The 25933-nt window shown below is 33.9% G+C and overlaps 1 protein-coding gene across 1 annotated transcript in view; it reads left to right on the top strand.

Annotated features, from left to right (window-relative positions):
• VPS26C (VPS26 endosomal protein sorting factor C) overlaps positions 1–24733 on the top strand; it is a 92700-nt gene extending 67967 nt beyond the window's left edge. Inside the window, 4 exon segments of the mRNA XM_074213978.1 lie at positions 6961–7035; positions 18142–18292; positions 22188–22340; positions 24482–24733. Coding sequence (XP_074070079.1) covers positions 6961–7035; positions 18142–18292; positions 22188–22340; positions 24482–24564 — 462 coding nt within the window. The 3' untranslated portion in view covers positions 24565–24733.
• Positions 24734–25933: the final 1200 nt, after the last annotated feature.

Below are 25933 nucleotides of genomic sequence, written 5' to 3'. Positions count from 1 at the left end.
ACAGACACTCAGAATTTTCTATGACCTAGATAGAATGATCTAAAAAAATACACTGCCTCCCTACAAAGGGGGACAGGAAAGAGATGGGAGGAGGGAGGGGATTGAATGGGACAAATCTCATTACACTAAGAGGTACAAAAAAAACCTATGGTAATAGAGGGGAAGAAGGGAGCAGAGGAGAAACACCTGAATCTTCTTCTCATCAGACTTGGCTTAAAGTCAAGCTACACATACTCAGTTAACTTATAAAACATCTAACCTTTCAAGTATTAGAAGGAGAAAAGGGGAGGGGGGGATAGAGAAAGGGAATGGGAGTGGGGAAAATAAGGGGAAATAACAAAAGGAAGGGAAGGGAAAAAGGGAAAGGGGAAAGAAAGGGGAGGGTGTGATATAGGAGGGCAAACACTGAAGGGGGTAGTATTCAAAAACAAAATACTGGGGGATATGGATAAAAGGGGGGAAAGGGGGAAAAATACAAACAGAGAGAAGATAGCACAGAGGGCAATAAAGAATTAGTAATCATAACCTTGAATGTGAATGGGATGAACTCTCCCTTAAAACATAAGCAAATAGCAGAGTGGATTAAAAACCAGAACCCTACAATATGCTGCTTACAAGAAACTCATTTGAAGCAGAGAGATACATATAGAGTAAAGCTAAAAGGTTGGAGCAAAATATATTTTGCTTCAGCTGAAGTAAAAAAAGCAGGGGTAGCAGTCCTTATCTCAGACAAAGCAGCAGCAAAAAAAGATAGCGTTAAAAGAGATAAGGAACGAAACTTTATCATCCTAAAAGGTACCATAGACAATAAAGTCATTTCAATATTGAATATATATGTACCTAATGGGACAGCAACCAAATTCTTAGAGGAGAAGCTGAAAGAACTACAGGAAGACATAGACAGCAAAACTCTACTAGTGGGAGACCTCAACCTCCCACTATCAGATCTAGATAAACCAAATCATAAAATAAACAAGAAAGAAATTAGGGAGGTAAATAGATTCTTAGAAAAATTAGATATGGTAGACTTATGGAGGAAACTGAATGGGGATAGAAAGGAATATACCTTTTTCTCTGCAGTACATGGAACTTATACAAAAATTGACCATGTACTAGGACATAAAAACCTGATGATCAACTGCAGAAAGGCAGAAATAGTAAATACATCTTTCTCAGATCACAATGCAATAAAAGTCATATGCAATACTGAGCCAAGGAGATATAGACCCAGGGCAAATTGGAAACTGAATAACCTCATCTTAAAAAAATGAGTGGACCAAAAAACAAATTATAGAAAGAATTAACCGTTTTATCCTAGATAATGGTAATAATGAAACAACATACCAAAACCTATGGGATTCATTCAAAGCAACTCTCAGGGGATATATTATAGCTCTAAATGCTGGTATCATAAATGAAAAAGGTGAGCTCACCACCAATGAGGAGAAAATTAAAGTAATAATTTGAAATTATTTTGCCCAATTCTATGCCAATAAATTTGATAATCTAAGTGAAATGGATGAATATTTACAAAACTATAAGTTGCCCAGGTTAAATGAAGAAGAGATTAAATACCTAAACAACTCTATCTCAGGAAAATAAATTCAACAAGGCATTACTGAACTTCCTGAAAAAGAAAATCTCCAGGGCCTGATGGATTCACAAGTGAATTCTACCAAACATTTAAGGAACAATTGGTTCCAATCCTATATCAACTCTTTGGAAAAATAGGGAAAGATGGAACTCTGCCTAACTCTTTCTATGAAACCAATAGGGTACTGTTACCTAAACAAGGAAGAGTTAAAACAGAGAAAGAAAATTATAGACCTATAATCCCTGATGAATATAGATGCAAAAATCCTAAATAAAATCTTAGCAAAATGATTACAACAAGTCATCACTAGGATAATACATTATGATCAAGTAGGATTTATTCCAGGAATGCAGGGTTGGTTCAATATTGGGAAAATTGTTAGTATACTCTGTATCAACAACAAACCTATCAGAAATCATATGATCATATCAATAGATGCTGAAAAAGCTTTTGACAAAATACAGCATCCATTCCTATTAAAACACTAGAGAGTGTAGGAATAAATGGATTGTTCCTTAAAATAATTAGCATTGTCTATCTGAAACCATCAGCAAGTATTATATTCAATGGGGAGAGGCTAGAGGCATTCCTAATAAGATCAGGGGTGAAACAAGGGTGCCCATTATCACCCCTACTATTCAATATTGTATTAGAAATGTTAGCATCAGCAATTAGAGAAGAAAAAGAAATTAAAGGAATTTTAATTGGCAAGGAAGAGACAAAACTCTCACTCTCTGCAGATGACATGATGGTCTACCTAGAGAATCCCAAGAAATCATCTAAAATAACTACTGGAAACAATTAGCAATTTTAGCAAAGTTTAAGGTTATAAAATAAACCCCCATAAATCCTCAACTTTTCTTTATATGTCTAGCAAGATACAGGAGGAAGAGCTAGAAAGAGAAATCCCATTCAAAGTAACCTCAGACAATATAAAATATTTGGGAGTCTATTTGCCAAGACAGACTCAGAATCTTTTTGAAAACAATTATGAAACACTTCTCACACAAATTAAATTAGATTTAAATAACTGGGCAAATATCAACTGCTCATGGATAGGTAGAGCTAATATAATAAAAATGACAATTTTACCAAAACTAAACTATCTGTTTAGTGCCCTACCAATCAAAATTCCAAAAAATTACTTTAATGAGCTAGAAAAAATTGTAAATAAATTCATATGGAGAAATAAAAAGTGAAGAATTGCCAGGAGCTTAATGAAAAAAAGTGCAAAAGAAGGTGGCTTAGCCCTACCTGATCTAAAATTATATTATAAACCATCAGTCATGAAAACTTTGGTATTGGCTAAGAAATAGAGTGGTGGACCAGTGGAATAGACTAGGTGTAAAAGCAGGAGGTGATTATAGTAATCTGCTGTTTGATAAACCCAAAGAGTCCGGCCCTTGGGATAAAAACTCCCTCTTTGATAAAAATTGCTGGGATAATTGGAAATTTGTGTGGAAGAAACTTAGATTAGACCAACACCTCACACCCTTTACTAAGATAAGATAGAAATGGTTACAGGACGTAGACATAAAAAACAATACTATCAGCAAAATAGAAGATCAAGGATTAGTTAACCTGTCAGATCTATGAAAAGTGGAGCAGTTTATGACTAAGGAAGAGTTGGAGAACATCACCAAAAACCAATTAGATGATTTCGATTACATTAAATTACGAAGCTTTTGCACAGATAAAACCAATGTAACCAAGATCAAAAGGAATGTAGTAAATTGGGAAATAATCTTTACAACTAATGATTCTGACAAAGGACTCATTTCTAAAATATACAGAGAACTGAGTCATATTTTTAAAACAAAAAGCCATTCCCCAATTGACAAATGGTCAAAGAATATGCAAAGGCAATTTACAGATGAGGAGATCAAAGTAATCCATAGCCATATGAAAAAATGCTCTAAGTCATTAATTATTAGAGAAATGCAAATTAAAGCTTCTCTGAGTTACCACCTCACACCTCTCAGATTGGCCAGTATGACCAGGACGTATAATGATCATTGTTGGAAGGGATGTGCCAAATCTGGGACACCTAGTACACTGTTGGTGGAGCTGTGAACTCATCCAACACTTCTGGAGAGCTATTTGGAACTATGCCCAAAGGGCAACAAAAATGTACATACCCTTTGACCCAGCACTGCCACTACTGGGTCTATACCTTGAAGAGATGAGGAAAAAGGGTAAAAACGTTAGTTGTACAAAAATATTTATAGCAGCCCTGTTTGCGGTGGCAAAGAATTGATAATCAAGTAAATGTCCTTCATTTGGGCAATGGCTTAGCAAACTGTGGTATATGTATGTCATGGAACACTATTGTTCTATTAGAAACCAGGAGGGACGGGATTTCAGGGAAACCTGGAGGGATTTGCATGAACTGATGCTGAGTGAGATGAGCAGAACCAGAAAAACACTGTACACCCTAACAGTAACATGGGGGTGATGATCAACCTTGAAGGACTTGCTCATTCCATCAATGCAACAATCGGGAACAATTTTGGGCTGTCTGCAAAGGAGAGTACTATCTGTATCCAGATAAGGAGCTGTGGAGCTTGAACAAAGTGCAAGGACTATTCCCTTTAATTTAGAAAAAAAAGAGATAGCTTATTGTCTGATCTTGTTACCTCTTAGACTTCTCTCTAAGGATATGATTTCTCTCTCATCACACCCAGTTTGGATCAAGGTACAACATGGAAACAAAGCAAAGACTGACAGAGTACTTTCCGGGGGTGGGGGAGTAAGATTGGGGGAAAAGTTGTAAAACTCAAATAGTATCTTTAAGAAAAATAAATTTAAAAAGATACATCACTAATAGAAATTATATACTTTAATTATTTCTTGTTATTCTAGTTTAAGGTAAATGTTAACTTGTTTTATTAGCTTATTTGTCAAAAAAAATCTCAACTCTTTTTTCCTGATATACTATAATATATGTAGTTTTACTTGAAAACTCAAAACTTTAAAAAATTTGACCTCAAAATTTTAAAATAAATTTCCATGCAAAATAAGTAAGTTATTCAGGGGAAGATGTTAGTTTATATATATTTTTCTAAAATACATACCTTCCAGTGATCTAATGCTAAGCTTTTACTCCTAAATAAATATTAACTTAGCACAATACATATAACTTGTACTTAAACCCACTGTGCTTCATATTTAGATTAACATTTTTTGATGTACTTGTTTGTAAATTTCTTTTCTCAATCTTAAAAACAACAGAAAAGAAAATTAATAGTTTGGCATAAGTGAGCGTTGAAACAAAAAGCTCCCTGAAAATTAGTGTCATGATGAATGAAAGATGAAATGACTGAGGAAAGCATAAATTTTGAGCATATTGGTTTATTAAACAAATTATGCCAACTGCCCAAGAAACCAAATCCAATTTTCCTCAGTTTACGCCCGGCTCCCAAATGGGGGGGGATGGAATTTTATACTTTAAATTAATCAAAATAGACCAATTAAAAGGAAATAGTACTGCATAGGTAATCTGATTTCTGTTTGAATATAGGATTAGTGATTTTCCAAGTTGGGAAGGGAGAAAGAACCGATACAATTCTCTGAAATCAGAAAAGTTGTCCCATTCCCCAAAGTGCCTGTAAACAAAGGAATTTAGATAAGACATGAATTGCCTGAGATGTACAGTTGTGAGAAAACTGTCTGCATCTGTCTTTGGATCTGACTGGGTTTTTGGTCAGCATAACCTAAATTCTTGGTTTAGGGTTAAAGAGCAGGTCCAATTTTCCAGTCATGCAGGGCTGTATTCAAACAGTACAATGATATTTTCTCCCAGTACCTACGATTGAATAAAATTGTCTTACAAGACAGAAGTTAGACTAGACCCATTATTGATTAGCTCCATAATTGAGTCACAAAATAAAGTCATTGTACAATGATCGATGTTGGAAGGAATGTGGGAAATCTGGGACACTAATACATTGTTGGTGGAGCTGTGAATACATCCAACCTTTCTGGAGAGTAATTTGGAATTATGCTCAAAAGACAACAAAAATGTGCTACGCACTATTGGGTCTATACCCTGAAGAGATTATGAAAAAGGGTTAAAAAGAAAAATATTTATAGCAGCCCTGTTTGTGGTGCCAAAGAATTGGAAATTAAGTGAATGTCCTTCAGTTGGGGAATGGCTTAAACTGTATTGTATGTATGTCATGGAACACTATTGTTCTATTAGAAACCAGGAGGGATGGGAATTCAGGGAAGCCTGTGAGAATTTGCATGAACTGATGATGAGCAGAACCAGAACATTGTATACCCTAAAAAGTAACATGGAGGTGATGATAAACTTTGATGGACTTGCTCATTCCATCAGGGCAACAATCAGGCACAATTTTGTGCTGTCTGCAATGAAGAAGACCATCTGCATCCAGAGAAAGAATTGTGGAGTTTAAACAAAGACCAAAGACTATTACCTTTAACTTAGGAAAAAAAACCTGTTATCTTTTTATGTAATTTCGCTATCTCTTAAACTTTATTTTTCTTCCTTAAGGACATGATTTCTCTCTCATCACATTTAACTTAGATCAGTGTATACCATGGACACAATGTAAAGACTAACAGACTGCCTTCTGTGGGGGTGGCGGGAGGAACCAAGATTAGGGGAAAAATTATAAAATTCAAAGTAAATAAAATCTTTTTTGAATGACAAATAAATAATCATCAAGAAACTGAGGAAAAATAAAATAAAGTCAGTGTGATTCACTCAATTACCACAAATTAACTACTTGCTGTTCTAATGTCCCCAGTTCTCTCAGAAGTTATGAAAAGAAAGCAGTTATTCCATGTGACAAGTAACATTATGAACAATTTAATAAAATAAATATTAAAATACTGTAACTTTGTATATTGTTTACATAGCTTGGATACTAAAGCTGTATGTAAGAAATTGCTACTAATTTTTTTTTTCCCATTCTATTGCTTCCATTATTAGAAGCATTAGTTTGGTCAGAAACTATTCTATTTCATGAAAACAAATTTGTCTATTTTATACCTTATAGTTGTCCCTCTTCCTTTTTTTGGCTAAGCACATGTTTCCTAACTATAGCTATACTTGATCTATTTTTCTGATTATTATACACCACACTCGGGTTTTATATACAAACTCAGATTTAGAATTTAATTGGTAGTTTGGGCACAGTCATTACTAATTTCATTGTAAAGGTGAGATTTCTCTAAAAAATAAGTTTAGATTTGTGTAATGTCACTTTTAAGGAATAAGTTTTAAATGGATATATTCACAATAATGCTGATTATTTATGGACTTTGTTTACAAAGAAAACTATTTGCAGAATTCCTTATATCCTGAACTAATATTATTTGCCTTTATTTTCCAATTTTAGCCTCAGAAGGGTAAAGCAATTCCAAGTCCTGTGGATTTTACAATTACACCTGAAACCTTGCAGAATGTTAAAGAAGTAAGTGGGGGTTTTTTAATTATAGTGCTATGAATTTGACCAACTGAAATGTCTTCCTTTGTGTGCCAAATCAAGGTGTCAGAAAAAATTAATTCCATTCCTCTATAACAGTTGTTTCAGTAATTGTCTGATACTATTAACTGTAAAGTTGAAAATTGATTTTTTAATACTATTTTGTTAATACTAAGACATGATCATGCAAAATTTAATATTCCTTCTTGCTTTTTCTTAACCTTGCAAGTTTCCTCACAATAATCTCAGGTAATTTCAGTCACAATTCTTTTCTTGTGACAGGTATCTGACTTGTATTTCCACCATTGGCTCATGACTTCTATTTCTTCCCTTAAGATTTTAGTTGTACCTCCACCCTTGTAACTTCATCCATCTTCCACATTCTAGAGAAACTTAATCTAAAGGTCAAGCTGATTAAATCTAAGTGGTTGTAGCCTTTTCTAGATTTTCCAATTCATATATTTTGTTTGTGGTTAAGGAGGTTTCAGAAGAGGAGTTTCAAATGAAATTTCAAGCTAATGTCAGAGGTTTTTACTTTCTAGCTAATCAGAAGGCATAGCTGTGCTACTTAAGGTTTTGCTGTCTTCCTGTTGAATAGCCCTGACTAGGGGTCCTTGACTACTGAGGACTCAATTTATTGGCTGTTTTAGCCTAACAGTTAACACCAAGAAAACCTAGGTGCTCTGTCAACTAGCACCACACCATTCATATGTGGAACCATTGGTTACCGCAAATGGAAAAGTTTTGAATATTCTGTTGTATTTAGCTTAGTATACTTTCTAGGATAGAGCACTGACTTTGGAGTCAGGAGGACAGGACTTCAAATTAGACCTCAGACACTTGCCATGTACTAGCTGTGTGACCTTGGGCAAGTCACTTAACCCTGATTGCCTTGCATCCAGGGCCATCTCCTGTCCTGATTCCTACCTCCCCATTTTACCCAGATGGCTCTGGAGGAGAAAGTGAGGCTGGTGTTTTAACACAGCACCCTTCATTCCAATTCATGTATTTGTCATAGCATCACCTCCTTGATGTCATGGTCATCTTCAAAAAATGAAGGACAAACATCATTATTATTATTATTATTATTATTATTATTATTATAAACATTGGTAATGAGATCGACACATGCATTGCCAGAGCTGGCTCAGTATTTGAGAGGTTTCAAAGAAAAGTGTGAAAGAGAAGACTTATTAGACTGACAACCAAACTGAAGGTCCACAGAGCTGTTGTGCTGACCTCATTGCCGTGTACCTGTGAAACCTGGACAGTCTACCAGCTGCATGTCAGGAAACTGAATCACTTCCATTTAAATTGTCTTAGGAAGATTCTGAAATCACTTGGCAGCAGAAGATTCCAGACACTGAGGTCCCTTCTCGAACTAAATTTCCTAGCATTCCAACATTACTTATAGAGATCACAACTGCATTGAGCTGGCATGTTTGAATGTCAGATGTATGCTTCCTTAAAAGAACTTTTTGCTTGAATGTGGCAGGACACTTCAAGCTTGTGTTGATCTGATCATCCACAGTCAGACATACCGCATGACACTAACATAATGATGTCATTTTGGTCCTCTTCAAAAACAAAGGCTAACAACCATTTCTAGCCTAAGTAAAGAAGCCGCTTAAGTGACACAATGGATAATCGGGCCAGGAGTCAGGAAGACTCATCTTAGTGAGTTCAAATCTGGCCTCAGAAATTTAACTGCATGGCCTTGGGCAACTCACTTAACCCTGTTCTTCATCAGTGAAATGAGTTAGAAAAGGAAGTGATACATCATTCCAGCATCTTTATCAAGAAAATCTCAAATGGGGCCATAAAGAGTCAGATATGGCTGAACAACAACACAACAAAAAACACAATTAAAAAGGAATAAAGCATAATTCAAAGTTATCTGGCGTAGTAGATAGAACAGCCACCATGGAGTCAGGAGGACCTGAGTTTGAATCTGCTTTTTTGCTTTGTGACCCTGGACAAATCATTTAACTCTTGTTTACCTCAGTTACTCATCTGTAAAATGAGATGCAGAAGAAAATGGCAAACTACTCCAGTTTCTCTACCAGGAAAATTTCAAAAGGTGTCACAGAGTCACTTATAACTGAAAAATAAAAACAACAGTTGAGAGCCTAGCTAATAAATTGATCATACATGGATCTTTGCTGTCTCAGTCTATCTTTATTTCTATTGTGACAGTTCAGTGACTTATTTTGATTATGGTCAATGAATGATAACTTGCATTTTATTTTGAAGCTTTTTTTCTTGAAACTATTCTCTTCAAGGGCGGCTTGGTGGCACAGTGGATAGAGCACCGGCCCTTGAGTCAGGAATACCTGAGTTCATATCCAGCCTCAGATACTTAATAATTACCTAGCTGTGTGGCCTTGGGCAAGCCACTTAACCCCATTGCCTTGCCAAAACAAAAAAAACAAAAAAAACCACCCACTATTCTCCTCAATGATGATCTTCATTTTGTTGTCAGTCTTGTTTTGGAAAACAAAGCAGGCAGAGAAGATGGAAGCCAGAAAATTAACTTAAAGTGAAGTTCATGTATTAAATATGTTCTTCAAAAGAACTTGTTCTTATCTCCTGGACTTGTGTGAAAATTAATAGCTGAAAATTTATCAAATACCATTTTAAAACTTTGGCAGATCATCTCACCAGAAGTACAAAGACCTTCTATATCCAAGTACTTGTGAATTAAAGATATTAAAACTACATATTAAGGTTTTAAACTCACCATTTGACAAAATGTAACAGCATTATGCAAGATCTCAAAAAAATTTTTTTTTACAAAAAAATTGTTGATCTTCATTTTCTCAAAATATTTTTCCTTTTTTTACTAACTATTTAATTCTGATGGTAGGGGGTGACTAGTGGTACAGTGCATAGAGCACCAGCCCCGGAGTCAGGAGTACCTGAGTTCAAATCCGGTTTCAGACACTTAATAATTACCTAGCTATGTGGCCTTGGGCAAGTCACTTAACCCCATTGCCTTGCAAAAAAAAAAATAACAACAAAACCCAAAACCTAATTCTGATGGTAGAATATGCAATAAATACAAGAATTTGGTTTTAACTGAGTCCTGCCGTTGACTTTTTATGTCAGTTTGTTAAAGTAATTTTTGACTTTTTTTTATATCATCTGAGTTTCTCCCAGTATCTTTCTTTCCCTTTCTATAAGAGCCATTCAGTATAACAAAGAATATTTTTAATATAAAAAGGAAGAGAGGCAAATAAAATAACCTTTTTAGGTTTTTGCAGGGCAGTGGGGTTAAGTGACTTTCCCAAGGCCACACAGCTAGGTAATTATTAAGTCCCTGTAGCTGGATTTGAACTCAGGTCCTCCTGACTCTGGGGCTGGTGCACTATTCACTGCACCACCTAGCTGCCCTTTTTAAATTTAATTAATTTTGTTTTCCCTGATTACATGCATAAACATCTACTTTTAAAATCTTGAATTCTGAGGGTGTCTAGGTGGCGCAGTGGATAGAGCACCAGCCTTGGAGTCAGGAGTACCTGGGTTCAAATCTGACCTCAGACACTTAATAATTACCTAGCTGTGTGGCCTTGGGCAAGCCACTTAACCCCATTGCCTTGAAAAATCTAAAAAAAAAAAAAAAAACTCTTGAATTCTAAATTCTCTCCCTTTCGCCCACTGCAGTCTCCCCATTGAAAAAGCAAATTATTATAGGTTAGAAATATGTAGTCTTGAAAAACATTAGCACAGTAGTCATGTTGTAAGAGTAAACATAACTCTTCAAAGAAAAGAGGAACCTCAATAAAGAAAGTTTAAAAAAAATGTATCAATCTGTATTCAGATGCCAGTAATTCTGCTTTTGGGATGAATAATATTTTTATCATAAGTTCTTCAGAGCTTTCAGCAATGCTGAGAAAAGTTAAGTCATTCATCCTATAATATTACTGGTATTTTATATACAGTACATTTCCCATTGCATCTGCTCATGTAAATTTTTTACTGAGAGTATCCTGTCCATCATTATAACAGAAGAGTATTTCATCATAATCACATACCACAATTTATTTAGCCATTCTTCAACCACTGGACATCCCCTCAAAGAGGTCTTGTCCTTCCTGTTTTTTACCTCTTCTGGTATATGGACCTGATAGTGACACTTCTAGGTCAAGGGTTAGGCATGATTATATCCTTTTGGGTATAGTTCCAAATTGCTCTACAGAATTGTTGTATCACTTCACAACTCCAACAATGCATTAATCTTATTTTCCCTCATTCACTCCAACATTTGTCATATTCTTTTTCTGTTCTATTAGTGAAACCAATAGGTATAAGGTAGTATATCAGAATTGTTCCAACCCACATTTCTCCTATCAATAGTTAGAACATTTAAAAAAATTATTTAACTAGATAACATTGTTAACCTTACATGAAAACTATTCATACTTTTGATCATTTATCAACATTTATTAATTGGGGAGTAGTTCTTATTGTTGTAAAGTTGACTCAGTTCTCTATGTTTGAGAAACAAGGTTTTTATTAGAGAAACTTCTTTTAATATTTTTTCCCACAATTACTATTACTAACTGTATTTCTCTCCATCCTATACTCCCCCATTCCCATTTATTATCCTTCTCCTTTCACCCTTAACTTCCCACAAAGTGTTTGTAACTATCACCTTCCACAATCTTCCCCACCTTCTATCACCTCCCTCACCTCTTTCTCCCATTCCTTTCCCTTTCTACTTTTCTCTAGTGTATATTATTCTCTCTCTCTGAGTCAGTTTTGGTGAGAGGAAGGCTCATTCTTTCCCCTTCACTTCCCCCTTCTTCCACTCCACTGCAAAAACTTTTTCTTGCCTCTTTTATGTGAAGTAATTATCCCTTTCCCCTTCTCCCAGTATATTCCTTTCTCACCCATTTATTCCATCTTTTTAATATATTATTCCTTCAAATTCAACTCCCACCTGTGCCTTGTCCATATGTACTCTTTCTAGCTACCCTAATAAATGAGAAAGTTCATGAGTTATCATTATTATCTTCCCATGCAAGAATATAAGAAGTTGAATATTATTACTTGAATCCTGTATTGGAAGATCAAATTTTCTGTTCATCTTTGATCATTTCATTAGGAAAGTTTGAAAGTTCCCCATTTCATTAAATATCCCAACTTTTCCCCTGAAAGGGTGTAATTTAGTTTTCCTGGGTAGTTGATTCTTGTTTTTAATCCAAGCTCTTTTGCCTTCCAGAATATCTTATCTGAGTCCTATGAGCCCTTAATATAGAAACTCTTGATCTTGTTTTATCCTAATTGTGGCACCATGACATTTGAATTGGTTCTTTTTTGACTGCTTGTAATATTTTCTCCTTGACCTGGGAGCTCTGAAATATATTTATAACATTCTTGGTAGTTTTCATTTTGTAATCTCTTTCCATCCTTGATTGGTGCATGCTTTCAGTTTCTGTTTTACACTCTGCTTCTAGAGTATCAGAGCAATTTTCCATCATAATTTCTTGAAAATTAGTGTTTGGGGTCTTTTTTTTGATCCTAACTTTCAAGTAGTCCAATAATCTTTATTATTTTTATTTTGGGGGGGTGTTTATGCAAGGCAGATGGGGTTATGTGGCTTGCCCAAGGCCACACAGCTGGGTAATTATTAAGTGTCTGAGGTCAAATTTGAACTCAGGTCCTCCTGACTCCTGGGCTGGTGCTCTATCTACTGTGCCACTTAGCATCCCCTAGTCCAATAATCTTTTTTTAGGGTTTTTTGTTTTGTTTTGTTTTGGGTTTTTTTGCAAGGCAAATGGGGTTAAGTGGCTTGCCTAAGGCCACACAGCATCTGAGTCTAGATTTGAACCCAGGTACTCCTGACTCCAGGGCCAGTGCTTTATCACCGTGCCACCTAGCTGCCCCTCCAATAATATTTAAATGTTTTCTCCTGGATCTGTTTTCCAGATCAGTTTTTTACCCAATGATATATTTTACATTTCCTTCTAGTTTTTTATTCTTTTGGTTTTGTTTATTGTTTCTTGATTTCTCACAAAGTTATCAAGCTTCCCTTTTTTCTTTTTTTTCCCTTCCATATTTTAAGGAATTATTTTGTTCAGTAAGTTTTTGTATCTCCTTTTCCATTTGGCCAATTGCTTTTTAAGGTATTCTTTTCCTGATTGGCTTTTTGGATCTCTTTTTCCATATGACCCAGTCTTTTTTGTTGTTGTTATTGTTGTTTTTTAGGTTTTTGCAAGGCAAATGGGGTTAAGTGGCTTGCCCATGGCCACTTAATTATTAAGTGTTTGAGACCGGATTTGAACCCAGGGATTCCTGACTCCAGGGCCGGTGCTCATGACCCAGTCTGTTTTTTATCTCTTTCACCAAGCTGCTATCTTTAGTTTCATGAGTTTTCTGTGTCACTTTCATTTTTCTTACCAGTTTTTCCTCTACTTCCCTAACTTGATTTTCAAGATCCTTTTTGAACTCTTCCTTAACCTTTTTCTTGGAGGCTTTGGATGTAGTAGCTTTGACTTTGTTTTCTTCTGAGTGTACATTTTTATCTTCCTCGTGACCATAATAAATTTGTGGTAAGATTTTTTTTTTCTTCTGATGTTTACTTATTTACCAGTCTGTGACTTTAAAGATGGGACTCTGCTTCCAGGATAGAGGATGTACTGTCTCAAGCTTTTGAGGATTTCTGCAGCTGTTTTCAGTTATACTTCTAGGAATCTGCAGGTTTCCAATTCTTCCAAGGTCTCATGATCTAAAGAGAGGTTTGTACTACTCCTGGTCTGTGCTCTGGTCTGTGGGTGACCACAAGCACTCCTTTCTTCCTTGGAACTGTAAGGAGGGTCTCTGCTCTGCTGTGTCAGCAAGCTCTGTTGTGCTTCTGCCCCTTTTCCTGGGACAGGGACCCCAGACCATGATCTAGATCAGAGTATAGGCAAAGCACCAGAGTCCTGCCTCAGTGATAGCAAAGAACCCCCTGTAATCTCCTTCTGATTCCCCTTTACTGTCCGTGAGCTGAGAGCTCTGGAAGCAGCAGCCTCTGCTCATTCAGTGGATCCCAAGGCTGCTCATGGGTTGCTGGGGTCAGGTCTGGGCTGCTGAAGCCTAGGCTGAACTGTGCTCCACTCTCACCCTGGTGGGCAGACTTTTCCTGCTGGCCTTCCAAGTTCTCCTTGACAATCTCTGGGCTGAGAGGTCTGGAAACTACCACCATTGCCACTGATCCAGGCATTCTACTCTCCTTTCTTGGATGACTGGGGCTAGTTCACAACTCTTTCACTCTGGTGCAGCAGAGCTTCCCACCCTATTTTATGGTATTTTACATATTACACATTATTGTTTTCTTGTTCCTACTTCATTTAAATCAGAACACGTGATCTTTCTTTGGTTTTCTATAGTTATCATATTTCTTTTGGCACAGTAATATTCCATTATATTGATTAGATCATTTTCCATTCAATGAACATTAACTTTATTTCTAATCCTTTGATATAAAAAAAATTTGCTGCTGTAAACATTTTGATGTATATGGAAGTTTGCTTCTTATTAATGACATCCTTAGGGTAAATGCTTGTTAGTGGAATCTCTAGGTCAAAGGTTTGGGGCATTTTAATGACTAGAGCAGGAAAGTTCTTTATTGGTCTAAAAAATGTCTTACTATTTTCCTACAATCCCTCCAATGTTAAATAGTACTATCTTCTATCATCTTTGCCAATCTGATGAATATGAAGTGAATCCTCAGGGTTCTTTTGATTTGTATACTGGGTAGGAAAACAGTCTTAAACTGCTTTCCAGTTTTCCTAACAATTTTTATCAAATAGGGAATATTTTCCTTAATAAATTTGTGTTTTCCAATTTATCTAATACTAAGTTATTTAATCTCTTGTTTCTCCTTAGTCTATTCCATTGATCCATGAAACAGTTTGGGTTGACTACTGCTTTACAATATAATTTGAAGTCTTGAAAAACTATAAACAGTTTATTCCTATTGTATTGTTTTCATTATTCCCCTCAAAATTCTAGGTCTTTATCTCTCTAAATGAATTTAGTTTGTTATCAAGCTTGTTAAAATATTCTTTCGATATTTTATTATTGTAAATTATAAATTAAATTAAAATTATAAATTACCTTTGACTGTTATAATCTGTCCATGAGCACTTAATATTCCTCTAAGGAGCCCTTTATAATTGAATTTATATATACATTCTGTGTATTTTGGTAGATTGATCCCCTCAAATATTTTTTTTAGGTGTTTTTTTTTCGCAAGGCAGTGGAGTTAAGTGGCTTGCCCAAGGCCACACAGCTGGGTAATTATTAAGTGTCTGAGGCCAGATTTGAACTCAGGTATTCCTGACTCCAGGGCCGGCGCTCTATCCACTGCTCCACCTAGCTGCCCCTAAATCCCCAAATATTTTAATGTAATTTGTAATTATTTGGAATGTGATTTGCTTTTCTGTTAGCATCTCTTGGATTTTGTTATTGTTATATTGTTTTGTAGTCTGCAAGTTTTCTGAAGCTGTGGTTTCAATTAGCATTTTTTACAGATACCCTAGGATTTACTAAATAAATCATCATATAATCAAGTAAATAGATTTAGTTTTATCTCCATTTTGCCTTTCATAACACCTCTAATTCTTTTTTCTACTCTTACTGCAACTTCAATTATTTCTAGAACTTCGACAAATAATGTCAAATGCTTTACTCCTTAATTTATTGGGAAAGCATCACCATTTTGAGTGATTCTTGTTCTTGGTTTTGGAAAGGTATTTAATTATGATATTTTTTAAAAGCTTTCTCTGAGGTTCTATTTTTAAGAATTTTTATCATAAATGAATGTTGTACTTTATCGAAGGGTTTTTCTCCATCTATTATGACAATTAGGTTTTGTGGCAGCTAGGTGGTGTAGTGAATAAAGCACTGGCCCTGGAGTCAAGAGGACCTGAGTTCAAATGCGGCCTCAGACACTTAATAATTATCTAGCTGTGTGACCTTGGGTGGGTCACTTAACCCCATTGCCTTGCAAAAACCTAAAAGAAAAAGCTAATTACATTTTGGATGTTTTTGCTTTTTAATACAGTTGAATATGTTGGATACTTAATGGTAAAGCATTGAGAAATTGAGAAAAATTAAATTGATTCAAATTGGTAACTGTCATTCTGACTATTACAAATGCACAAATTAAAAATAAAGGACATATGAGGAGGGACTCTAAATCCAGAGAAATTTACATCAGAACTTTGTTGTATGTTTAGAGGGAATAGCAAGTTGTACATGGGAGAGTTGCAGTTTTATGTGTTCTCATCTTTTTTTATTTTACTGTATTAATGAATTACTTGTTTTGTTCTGTAAATTGAAAATAAAATAAATTAAAAAAAAAGATAAAACAAAGATGATTAAAGGAGGAAAAGAGCCTATATGTTCTAAAATATAGGTGTCCAATCTTTAAGTTCTTCTGGGATGTATCACCCATCAAAAACTTGGCAAAGGCCACATATTCAATTTATTATTCATTTATGACTACAATGTAAACCCTTATTATTTATGAGTATAATAATAAAATGTAATAATGCTAATTAATGGATTTTGAGGGCTGTACGTGGCCCTGGTAGCCATGCTTTGGACACCTGTTCTAAAATATTTATAAGAGCCTTCTTTATGATGGCAAAGAACTGAAAATTGTAGGAATGCCCATCATTTGGGGAATGGCTGAACAACTTGTGGTATACTATTGTGATGGAATTTCTTATAGGGTACCATAAGAAATGATGAGCTCAGTGACTTTAGAAAAACCTGGGGACAGCTGGATGGTGCAATGGACAGAGCACTGACCCTGGAGGCGGGGTTCAAATTTGTTCTCAGGTACTTAATAATTGCCTAGCTGTGTGACCTCAGGCAAGTCATTTAACCCCATTGCCTTAAATAAATAAAAAAAAATTTTTTTAAAGAAAAACGAAAAACCTGGAAAGCTTTGCACAAAATAACGAAAAGCAAAATGAGCTGAGAACATTATATACAGTAATAGCAGTATTGAGTGAATATACATTTTGGCTTTTGTACATATTCAAATTAACTATAAAGGATTTATAAAGAAAAATGCTATCTGCATCCAGAGAAAGTACTAACAAATGAAGATATGTATAGAATAATTTTATAACTTTTGAGATATTTGTTTCAAATTGTAGTATCTCTGTGTGAGAAGTGGGAAGGGGGGGAGGAGAAAAAAAATTTGCCTAACTTTACTATGCATTTAAAAGGAATAGTAGGTTGTACATAGATTTGAAGTTTCATATGCTATTATATTTTGATATTATTATGAAATGCGTGTTTTATTTCATATATTAAAAATAAAATGAATGTGAAAAAAATTATTGAAATTAAGTTTGTTACTGATAAAACAGGCATTCTAGAGAGCATAGTGGAAGAGGTGAGTAGCTCTAAAATAGGATGTTTGTGGGGGGGTGTTGTTTTAGGGGGATGGGAATATTGATATTCATTGGGTCTAATGTAAAAAGTCCTCCCAGAATTAGAGTCGCCTGGATCTCTGAAATTTGGAATATTGGACTTTATAAGCCCTCTATGACATCTTTAGACAGAGTGCTGGGAATCTTGGAGATTTTAGATGCCTGGGCGGTCCCAGTCTAAGTACTGCTGCACCTCTCTGATTACTTGTATCTGGACCTTCCATGATCCACCTACCCTCGACTCTGATTTCTTTGAAGTTTTCCTCTTTTACTGTTATTCTGAACAAAGAGTCTTGAAGTCAACATTTGTCTCTGATTCATCTCTGGTAACAGTGGGAAGTTACAGGAGTTTTGTCTATGTTGGCAATTGGTTTCACCAAGTAGTCCATTTTTCTATTGTTCATGGAACTTTAGCTAATTTTAAAAATCCATTCTGGGATATTATATAGGGGGTTTCCTCTTTGTATTTCTTGATCATTCTGTCTCTTGCAAATTACAGATTTAGAGAGAAGAGTTATGTGAGAACTAGGCACTCTACTGCTATTTAAGTAACCATATTGGCTAGAAGACTTTCCTTTTAAAGAAGATCAGAAACTTAGATCTAATGAAGGGTTTCTCATATTTCCTCCAATTTTTGCTTCTTTTCATTTTCCTTTAGAGAGCCTCCCTCCCCAAATTTCTCATCAGAGGACATCTCAACTCAACCAATTGTGTTATTACACAGCCACTAACAGGGGAGCTGGTGGTTGAGTACTCAGAAGCTGCCATTAAGAACATAGAGTTGCAGTTGGTACGAGTGGAGACCTGTGGTAAGTCACCTCATTCTTTCAGTTGTTTCTTTCCACCAAAGTAGTACTTAGGGGAAATTTTATTTATCTGACTCTTGCAGCTGTAAAATAAAGAGTGGATTGATGAATTGGGCATGCAACGTAAAAAAAAAAACTGGAAAAAGAACAATTTAAAAATCCTCATTTAAGTACCAAATCAGAAATCCTGAAAACCATAGGTGAGATTGATATAACTAAAATGAAGAAAACTATTGAGTTAATAAATAAAACTAGAAGTTAGTTTTGTGAAAAAAAAAAGACAGGCAATAAAATAAATGAACCCTTGGTTAAGGAAGAAGGAAACCAAATTTCTAGTATCAAAAATGGAAAGGTGAATTCATCACCAATAAAGAGGAAATTAAATCTATCATTAGGAAATATTTGCCAAATTGTATGCTAGTAAATCTGACAAATTAAACAAAATGGTAAATATTTTTGAAACCCTAATTTCCCTGATTAACAGAAGAGGAAATAAAATACTTAAACCCATCTTAGAAAAAAGAAATTGAATAAACCATCCAATAAACTACCTGTGAAAAAATCCTCAGGGTCAGAAAAATTAACAAGTAAATTCTACCAAACATTTAAAAAACAATTCCATTACTAAACATAAAATTTCAAAAAAAAATGTGGATGGTCTTATCAAATAATTTTTATGACACAAATATGGCATTGATAACTAAATTAGAAAGAAAACTAGATCATTTTTCCTAATGAATATTTATGCAAAAAGTTTAGAAAAGCATGATTACAGTACTTTATCACCAGAATAATATACTATGACCAGGTAGAATTTATTTCAGGAATGCATGGCTGGTTCAGTATTAGGAAAACTATCAGCATAATTAACCATATTATAATAACAAAAATTCACAGAAATCATGATTCTGTAAGTAAATACAGAATAAGCTTTTGACAAAATACAGCACCCTAAAAATAGTAGAGAGCCTAGGAATAAATGGAGTTTTTCTTAAATGATAAGTACTATATATCTTAAACTATCAGTAAGTATTATTTGTAATGGGATAACCTAAAAGCCTTCCCAGTAAGATCAGGGGTGATGCAAGGATGCCCATCATCACAATTATTATTCAGTGATATAATAAAAATGTTAGCTCTAGCAATGAGAACAAAAATGGAAGCAATTAGAATAGGTATTGCAGATGATATGATGGTATATTTAAAGAACCACATAAGAAACTACTTTAAATAATTAACAACTTTAGCACAATTGTAGGATATAAAATAAACTCCTATAAATCATTAGCATTTCTATAAATAGCTAACCAAGCCCAGCACCAAAATATAAGAGAATTTCCATTTAAATGTCTGTAGTCAGTATAAAATCCTTGTGAATCTGCCTGCTAAGACAGATGCAGATTTCACACAAATAAAATCAGATCTAAACAATTAGAAAAAAGGTTGGGGAGCAGCTAGGTGGTGTAGTGGATAAAGCATCGGCCTTGGAGTCAGGAGTACCTGGGTTCAAATCTGGTCTCAGACACTTAATAATTACCTAGCTGTGTGGCCTTGGGCAAGCCACTTAACCCCATTTGCCTTGCAAAAAAAACTAAAAAAAAAAGGTTGAGCCAATATAATAAAAATGATGATAATGCCTAAATTCATTAACTTATTCATTGCCATACCAATCTACCAAAAAAAATTTAAAGAGCAAGAAAAAATAATAATGAAATTTATTTGGAAGAACAAATAGTGAAGAATATCAGGGAAATTAATTTAAAAAATGCAGAGGTAGTCCAACTATCAGAGATATCAAACTATATTTTAAAGCAGTAATCATGAAAGTTACATGATACTTGCTAAGAAATATAGTGGTGGCTCAGTGGAATAGATTAGGTACACAAAATACAGTAGTGTCCTAGGGTTTTATAAATTCAAATTGCCAGCTTCTGGGATAAGAATTCATTATCTGACAAAAATATCTGGGAAACTGGAAAACAATTTGGCAGAAACTAGGTATAAGCCATCATCTAGCAATGAATTATGAAATAAAATGAAAATGGGTACCTGATTTAGACATATAGGCACCATAAGCAGATTAGGAGAGTGAGGAATATATGGAGACATATGGAGATAAATGGAGAAGGGAAGCATTTATGACAAAACTAGATATAGAAAGCATTATAAAATATTTTATGGATAACTTTATATTTATTAAGTTTAAAATGTTTTGCACAAACAAAACCAATGCAACTAAGATTAGAAGGAAAGCAGAAAGCTGAGAAAATCTTTACAAATTGTCTCAGTTTTCAAATATTTAGAGAAGTTGAGTCAAATTTATGAACCATTTTCCAACTGATAAATGGTCAAAGGATATGAATAGGGAGTTTTCAGATGAAGAAATCAAAGCTATCTATAGTCATATGATGAAAAAATACTCTTAAGAACTGAAAGCAATGTACATAGTATTAGTTGTCTTGCTATCACCTCCCTTATGGCATGGTCTTCCTTGAAAATAAAGGACAAACCTTAGAACATTATGTGATGATCCACTATAAATGACTCAGCTCTTCTCAGCAGCATAGTTATCTGAGACAATTATGAAGAATTTAAGAAGAAAAATTCTAATCATGTCCAGGTAAAGAACTGATGCACTCTGAATGCCAGTTGAAGCATTTTTTTTATTAACTTCTTTATTCTTACTCATTGTTTTCTCTTGATTTTTCTCTTCTTTTACAACTGAGATGAATATGGAAATATATTTTACATGATATTACATGTATAAAGTATATCAAACTGCCCATCATTTTCAGAAGAGGGGAGTAAAGGGACAACAGTTTGAATTCAAAATCTTATAAAAAATCCTAAAAATTTTCTCAATTGGTAATTGGAGAAAAAATAGCAATACCAGGAAAATGCTCCAATTCACTATTGATTAGAGAAATGCAAATCAAAACTCTGAAGTATCATCTCACACCTAGCAGATTGGATAATGTAACAAAAAAGGAAAATGTTGGAGAAAATATGGAAAAAATTTTTGGTGGAGCTGTGAACTGATTCAATCATTCTAGAAAGCAATTTGTATCTATTTCCAAGGGACAATCAAACTATTCATACCCTTTGATCCAGCAATAACACTACTAGGTCTGTATTCCAAAAAGATCATTAAAAGGGAAAAGACTTACATGTACAAAAATATTTATAGCAGTTATTTTTGTGGTAGTTAAGAATTGGAAATCAAAGGGGAATGGCTGAACAAGTTGTGATATATGAATAAAATGGAATATTATTATGCTATAAGACATGATGAGTGGACAGATTTCAGAAATACCTGGTAATACTTACATAAATTGGTGCTGAGTGAAGTGAGCCAGAACCAGGAGACTATTGTTCATATTGACAGCAACATGGTGTGTTAATCAACTGTGTTAGACAATGTCAAAGTACTCATGATGGAAAATGTTATCATTGCTAGAAAAAGAACTGATATAATATGAATGAATATTGAATTCTATTATTTTTACTTTTTTGTGTGTTTTTTCTTTTGGCCTGTTTCACAACATGACAAATTTGGAAATAGTTTAATATGATTGCACATATATAACCTATATCAAATTGTTTATCATAGTGTGAGAAGAGATCAGGGAGGAAGGGGAAAATTTGAAGTTCAAAATGTTTAAAAAATGAATATTAAAAATTGTCTTTACATGTAACTGGAAAAAATAAGATACTATTTAAGATGAGGAACAAAAAGATTTTAAAAAAACAATGCCACTTTTATTTGTCTTTTATTTTTGGTAAACAGAATGAAGAGAAAAATTAGATTTTTATTTAGAGATTTCATAATGCTTAAAACATTTCACTTACTTCTTGTTTCTTGTTTTAATTTTGTTAAGTTATTTGCTCCTTTCTCAAGGTTGTGCAGAAGGATATGCCAGAGATGCCACAGAGATTCAGAATATTCAAATTGCTGATGGTGATGTTTGCAGAGGTCTTTCTGTTCCCATATATATGATATTCCCTAGACTCTTCACTTGCCCCACCCTTGAAACTACCAATTTCAAAGTTGGTAAGTATGTATCTATAACTTGAAAGGTTGTGTGAATTTATTTTAAAAGTGAGGTTATTATGATCATATATGTACACACAATAGATATTATTATAATATCACAATTTCTTTCATTTTACAAATCTCTGTTATTCTTTCTTCAATAGATCCATGATCTCTTTGTCATTCCTTCCACTGGTGTAAATCATGTTTATCTGTACCTTCCAATTCTCCATAGAGGATCTGGCTAAAATTCAGAAGGTTTTTCTTTTCTTTTTTTTTTTTTTCAAATATTTCCTGCATACCACTGTAGTACATGAGTTGTCATTTGTGTTCTTTGATTCTGTATCCTCAACAAAATCTTTTAACTTATTATGAACAAGAAAATTCTCATACTTTAATAATAATATATCCATTATCGCATGTTGCTAGAATTGCTGTCTTTATATTGCTAGGCCATTTAGGGTAATACTTTGTATTTGGTTGTCATTTAATAACTTAATTGGACAAAGGGATAATAGAAAAATATAATTGATAATTTAGGTTTTATAACTGACATACCACACTTAACTGAAAATTTTCAACAAATAGTGTTTTTATTTCATTCTTTGGAGTCAGATCTTTTATGCCAAGCAGAAGGCATAGATAAATCTGTCACAAGAAAATTTTAATCATATTGTTCTTACTATTGTTTTCACTGAACAAACTACAAATGGTAGTTTTTTCTTTGAGATAGCTAATCCAATATATTTTCATTAATGTCATAATTTTATATGCATTGTCAAAATATATTTAATCAGAATATCTTATCATTAATTATACCATGATTTTCACTTTAAAAACAGCTTATAAATAGAACATAATGTAATGGATTCATGACAATAGCTTTAGTTGATGAAGATAATAAAGTAGTTTTACTGTTTTGGTACCTAACCAAAAACATACTCCAAGTTGCATTTCCTTGAAGGTAAGACCATAATTTAAAGTTTTGAAGCAATTTCTTAATTTATTTTATCCTTATATATTTTTCAGTGGAAAAATAAGCATATTAGGCTTTTATTCTGTAAATACCTCTCACCTCAAATTATCTGTGTTAAATCAGATTAGTGAGATTTATTTTGGTGTTTTTGTGTCAGAGAAACATAATTAGACAATATAGAATTATAGTTCGGTTTAATATCATGTTTGGGGCAAGAAATCATTGATTTTAATAGCCAAAGCAGCACTGCTTTCGCTGAAACACGAAGGAAGTAGATTTGGGATCTGGTTTGAGGTGGAGTAGACTGAGGTAAATGGAGAGCATATCTGCTGTGAAAGAGGGGAATGACTTTAGAATTATCAGGGTATTTCATACTGGAAGACCTGTGAGTATATTTTGAATTGAATTAAATATCCAGTGCTTTAGTTACAAAAGCATTCCTTAATTTTTTCAGGTCATATTGAGTTGGATGGTTTGTTTCTTATATGTTTTTATGATGCTAAATTTCCTTCTTTTTGTTCTAATGTAAGATGTGAATTTGGGTTTCTTTTCCATCATCTTATTTCAATGTAATCTGAACGATTTCAACTAGAGTATCTAAAGAGCTAGTGAAGATCTCTGTTTTTTTCAATTAAAAAGAAGGCATAAGTAAAAGTTGTTTACATAAAAATGTATTTTCTAGGGAAGAAAAATTACATTTTTAGTCCTACTAAAATTGCTTTTACTCATTTGCAAATATGAGGTTTCAAATTTCCATCCAGACCAACACAAGCTAGCCGTGAAGGGAATAGGGCAGAAATAAGTGGCTAATTCTTGTTCAGAAGGCAAACAGAATTAATGGAAAATGCAAGTGAATCCAATGATACAAAATCATTTCTTTTGTTAGAATAGAGGCAAAAAATATGAGGAAGTATATATTTTTAAATTGAATAACTATACTAGATAGAAATTTATTTAAAAGGCATTTAAAAAGAATAATAAAATAGGCGTTTTCTTTTTAATGAAAGATTAAGCTAGGGTATGAAAGATTAAACATAAATGCAAGAAGATAACAGAGCCTACACTGTACATGAATCAGATCTTCTTTTTAGAACCAGCTGATTCTGACAAAGAATTTATATTTTGCTTTCCTAAAGGAATGTCAGTAAATATACAAGTCTTTACATTTTCTCCTTTTTTGTAGAATTTGAAGTTAATATTGTGGTCCTGCTTCATGATGATCACCTCATCACAGAGAATTTCCCACTGAAACTCTGCAGAATTTAAAGAAGAAAGATAACATTTTGTGGAAATGAAGAGTTCAAGGGGAATTACAAAGAGTTGATAGACTTTTACTCAAAGTAAAAAGTTTCAGATATTCACTTTTTTCCTTTATTATTCAGATCAGAATGAACCTTGATGCTTCAAATTGTAATTATAATTATGTATTATTTTCCTTTTGGCTACAATTTCTAGAGCTTTTTTTTGTCACTAGGTTCAGGGATATATTTTCTTTGATATTCAAGGGTTCTTTTTTAATGTTGATTACTAAGATTATTTAGTAGGAAAAAATCTATTTGTACTTAAGATCTAACGTTTCTTCTCTAAACAGAGTGACAAGTTTTGTAATAATGATAACACTGCTTAAAATTAAGGGGGAAAAAAGATTGTAAAGATCTCTAAAACAGCTCTATAAGCCTAATTATGGAGAAGATACAAATATTTATCACTTGGATCTCCATAAATCCAGTCCCTGTTTCAGTCCTAAAGATCTACCAGAATTGCAACCAAGGACTGCTAAAACTCTCAGACAGAAAGTTTGTAATTCAAAATAAATTTCCAGTCATCTTAAGGAAGTTATGAACTATTATTAATGCTGGTAGAAAGGCATCTTGGAGTTAGATAAAGGATGATCATTGCATCCAGATCTTTCCTCTGACACAGACTACCTGTCTCTGGGGCTCCAGGGAAGTTATTTCACTTCTAATGGTTTCAGGCATCCCACTGAAATTATACATTAGCTAGTCATCAACTAATTTCCATTAGTTAAAACAGATTCCACATCCGGAATCCTACAAAGGTGATTACACAGATTCAAACCCCTCACTTTTTTTATCCTTAAAAAATATATTTAGAGGCAAAGTATATTGACCAAATAGAATGACTAAAGCATTTATTAAGTGCTCTTGGAAGTTGTAAATATATGTTGATACTTTTGTGAGCCTTTTCAGTAGCTTTATCTTTCAGAGATTTAAGAGGTCATTTGCTTAAAAAAAATTTTTCCTATATGCAGAGCACTTTGTCCAAGTATAAATACAAAAGCAAGATAGCCAGGGCTGAAATCCCATTGACATCTGACTGACTGACATATTTATTCTGAATACTGAGGTTCTAAAAGCCCATAGAGGACAGGGTAAGTTGGGATCTCTCTGATGAATTCCAACTTTTGATCACCCAGAGTCTTCAAACCCATCTACAGAGCTTCAACTGACTTTCATCTCTGCTAATACAACTTTGCACCTCTAGGGTTTTGGTGATAGAAGAGTTCACAGATAATTGCCCTTATTCTTATTTTTTATTTTTTTTAATTTTTTATTTTATTTTATTTTTTTACGTTTTTGTAAGGCAAATGGGGTTAAGTGGCTTGTCCAACGCC

This window comes from Macrotis lagotis, chromosome 1 (genome assembly GCF_037893015.1).
Source record: "Macrotis lagotis isolate mMagLag1 chromosome 1, bilby.v1.9.chrom.fasta, whole genome shotgun sequence".
In the NCBI taxonomy this organism is placed as follows: Eukaryota; Metazoa; Chordata; class Mammalia; order Peramelemorphia; family Peramelidae; genus Macrotis; species Macrotis lagotis.
This window is presented reverse-complemented; position numbering and strand designations above follow the sequence as displayed.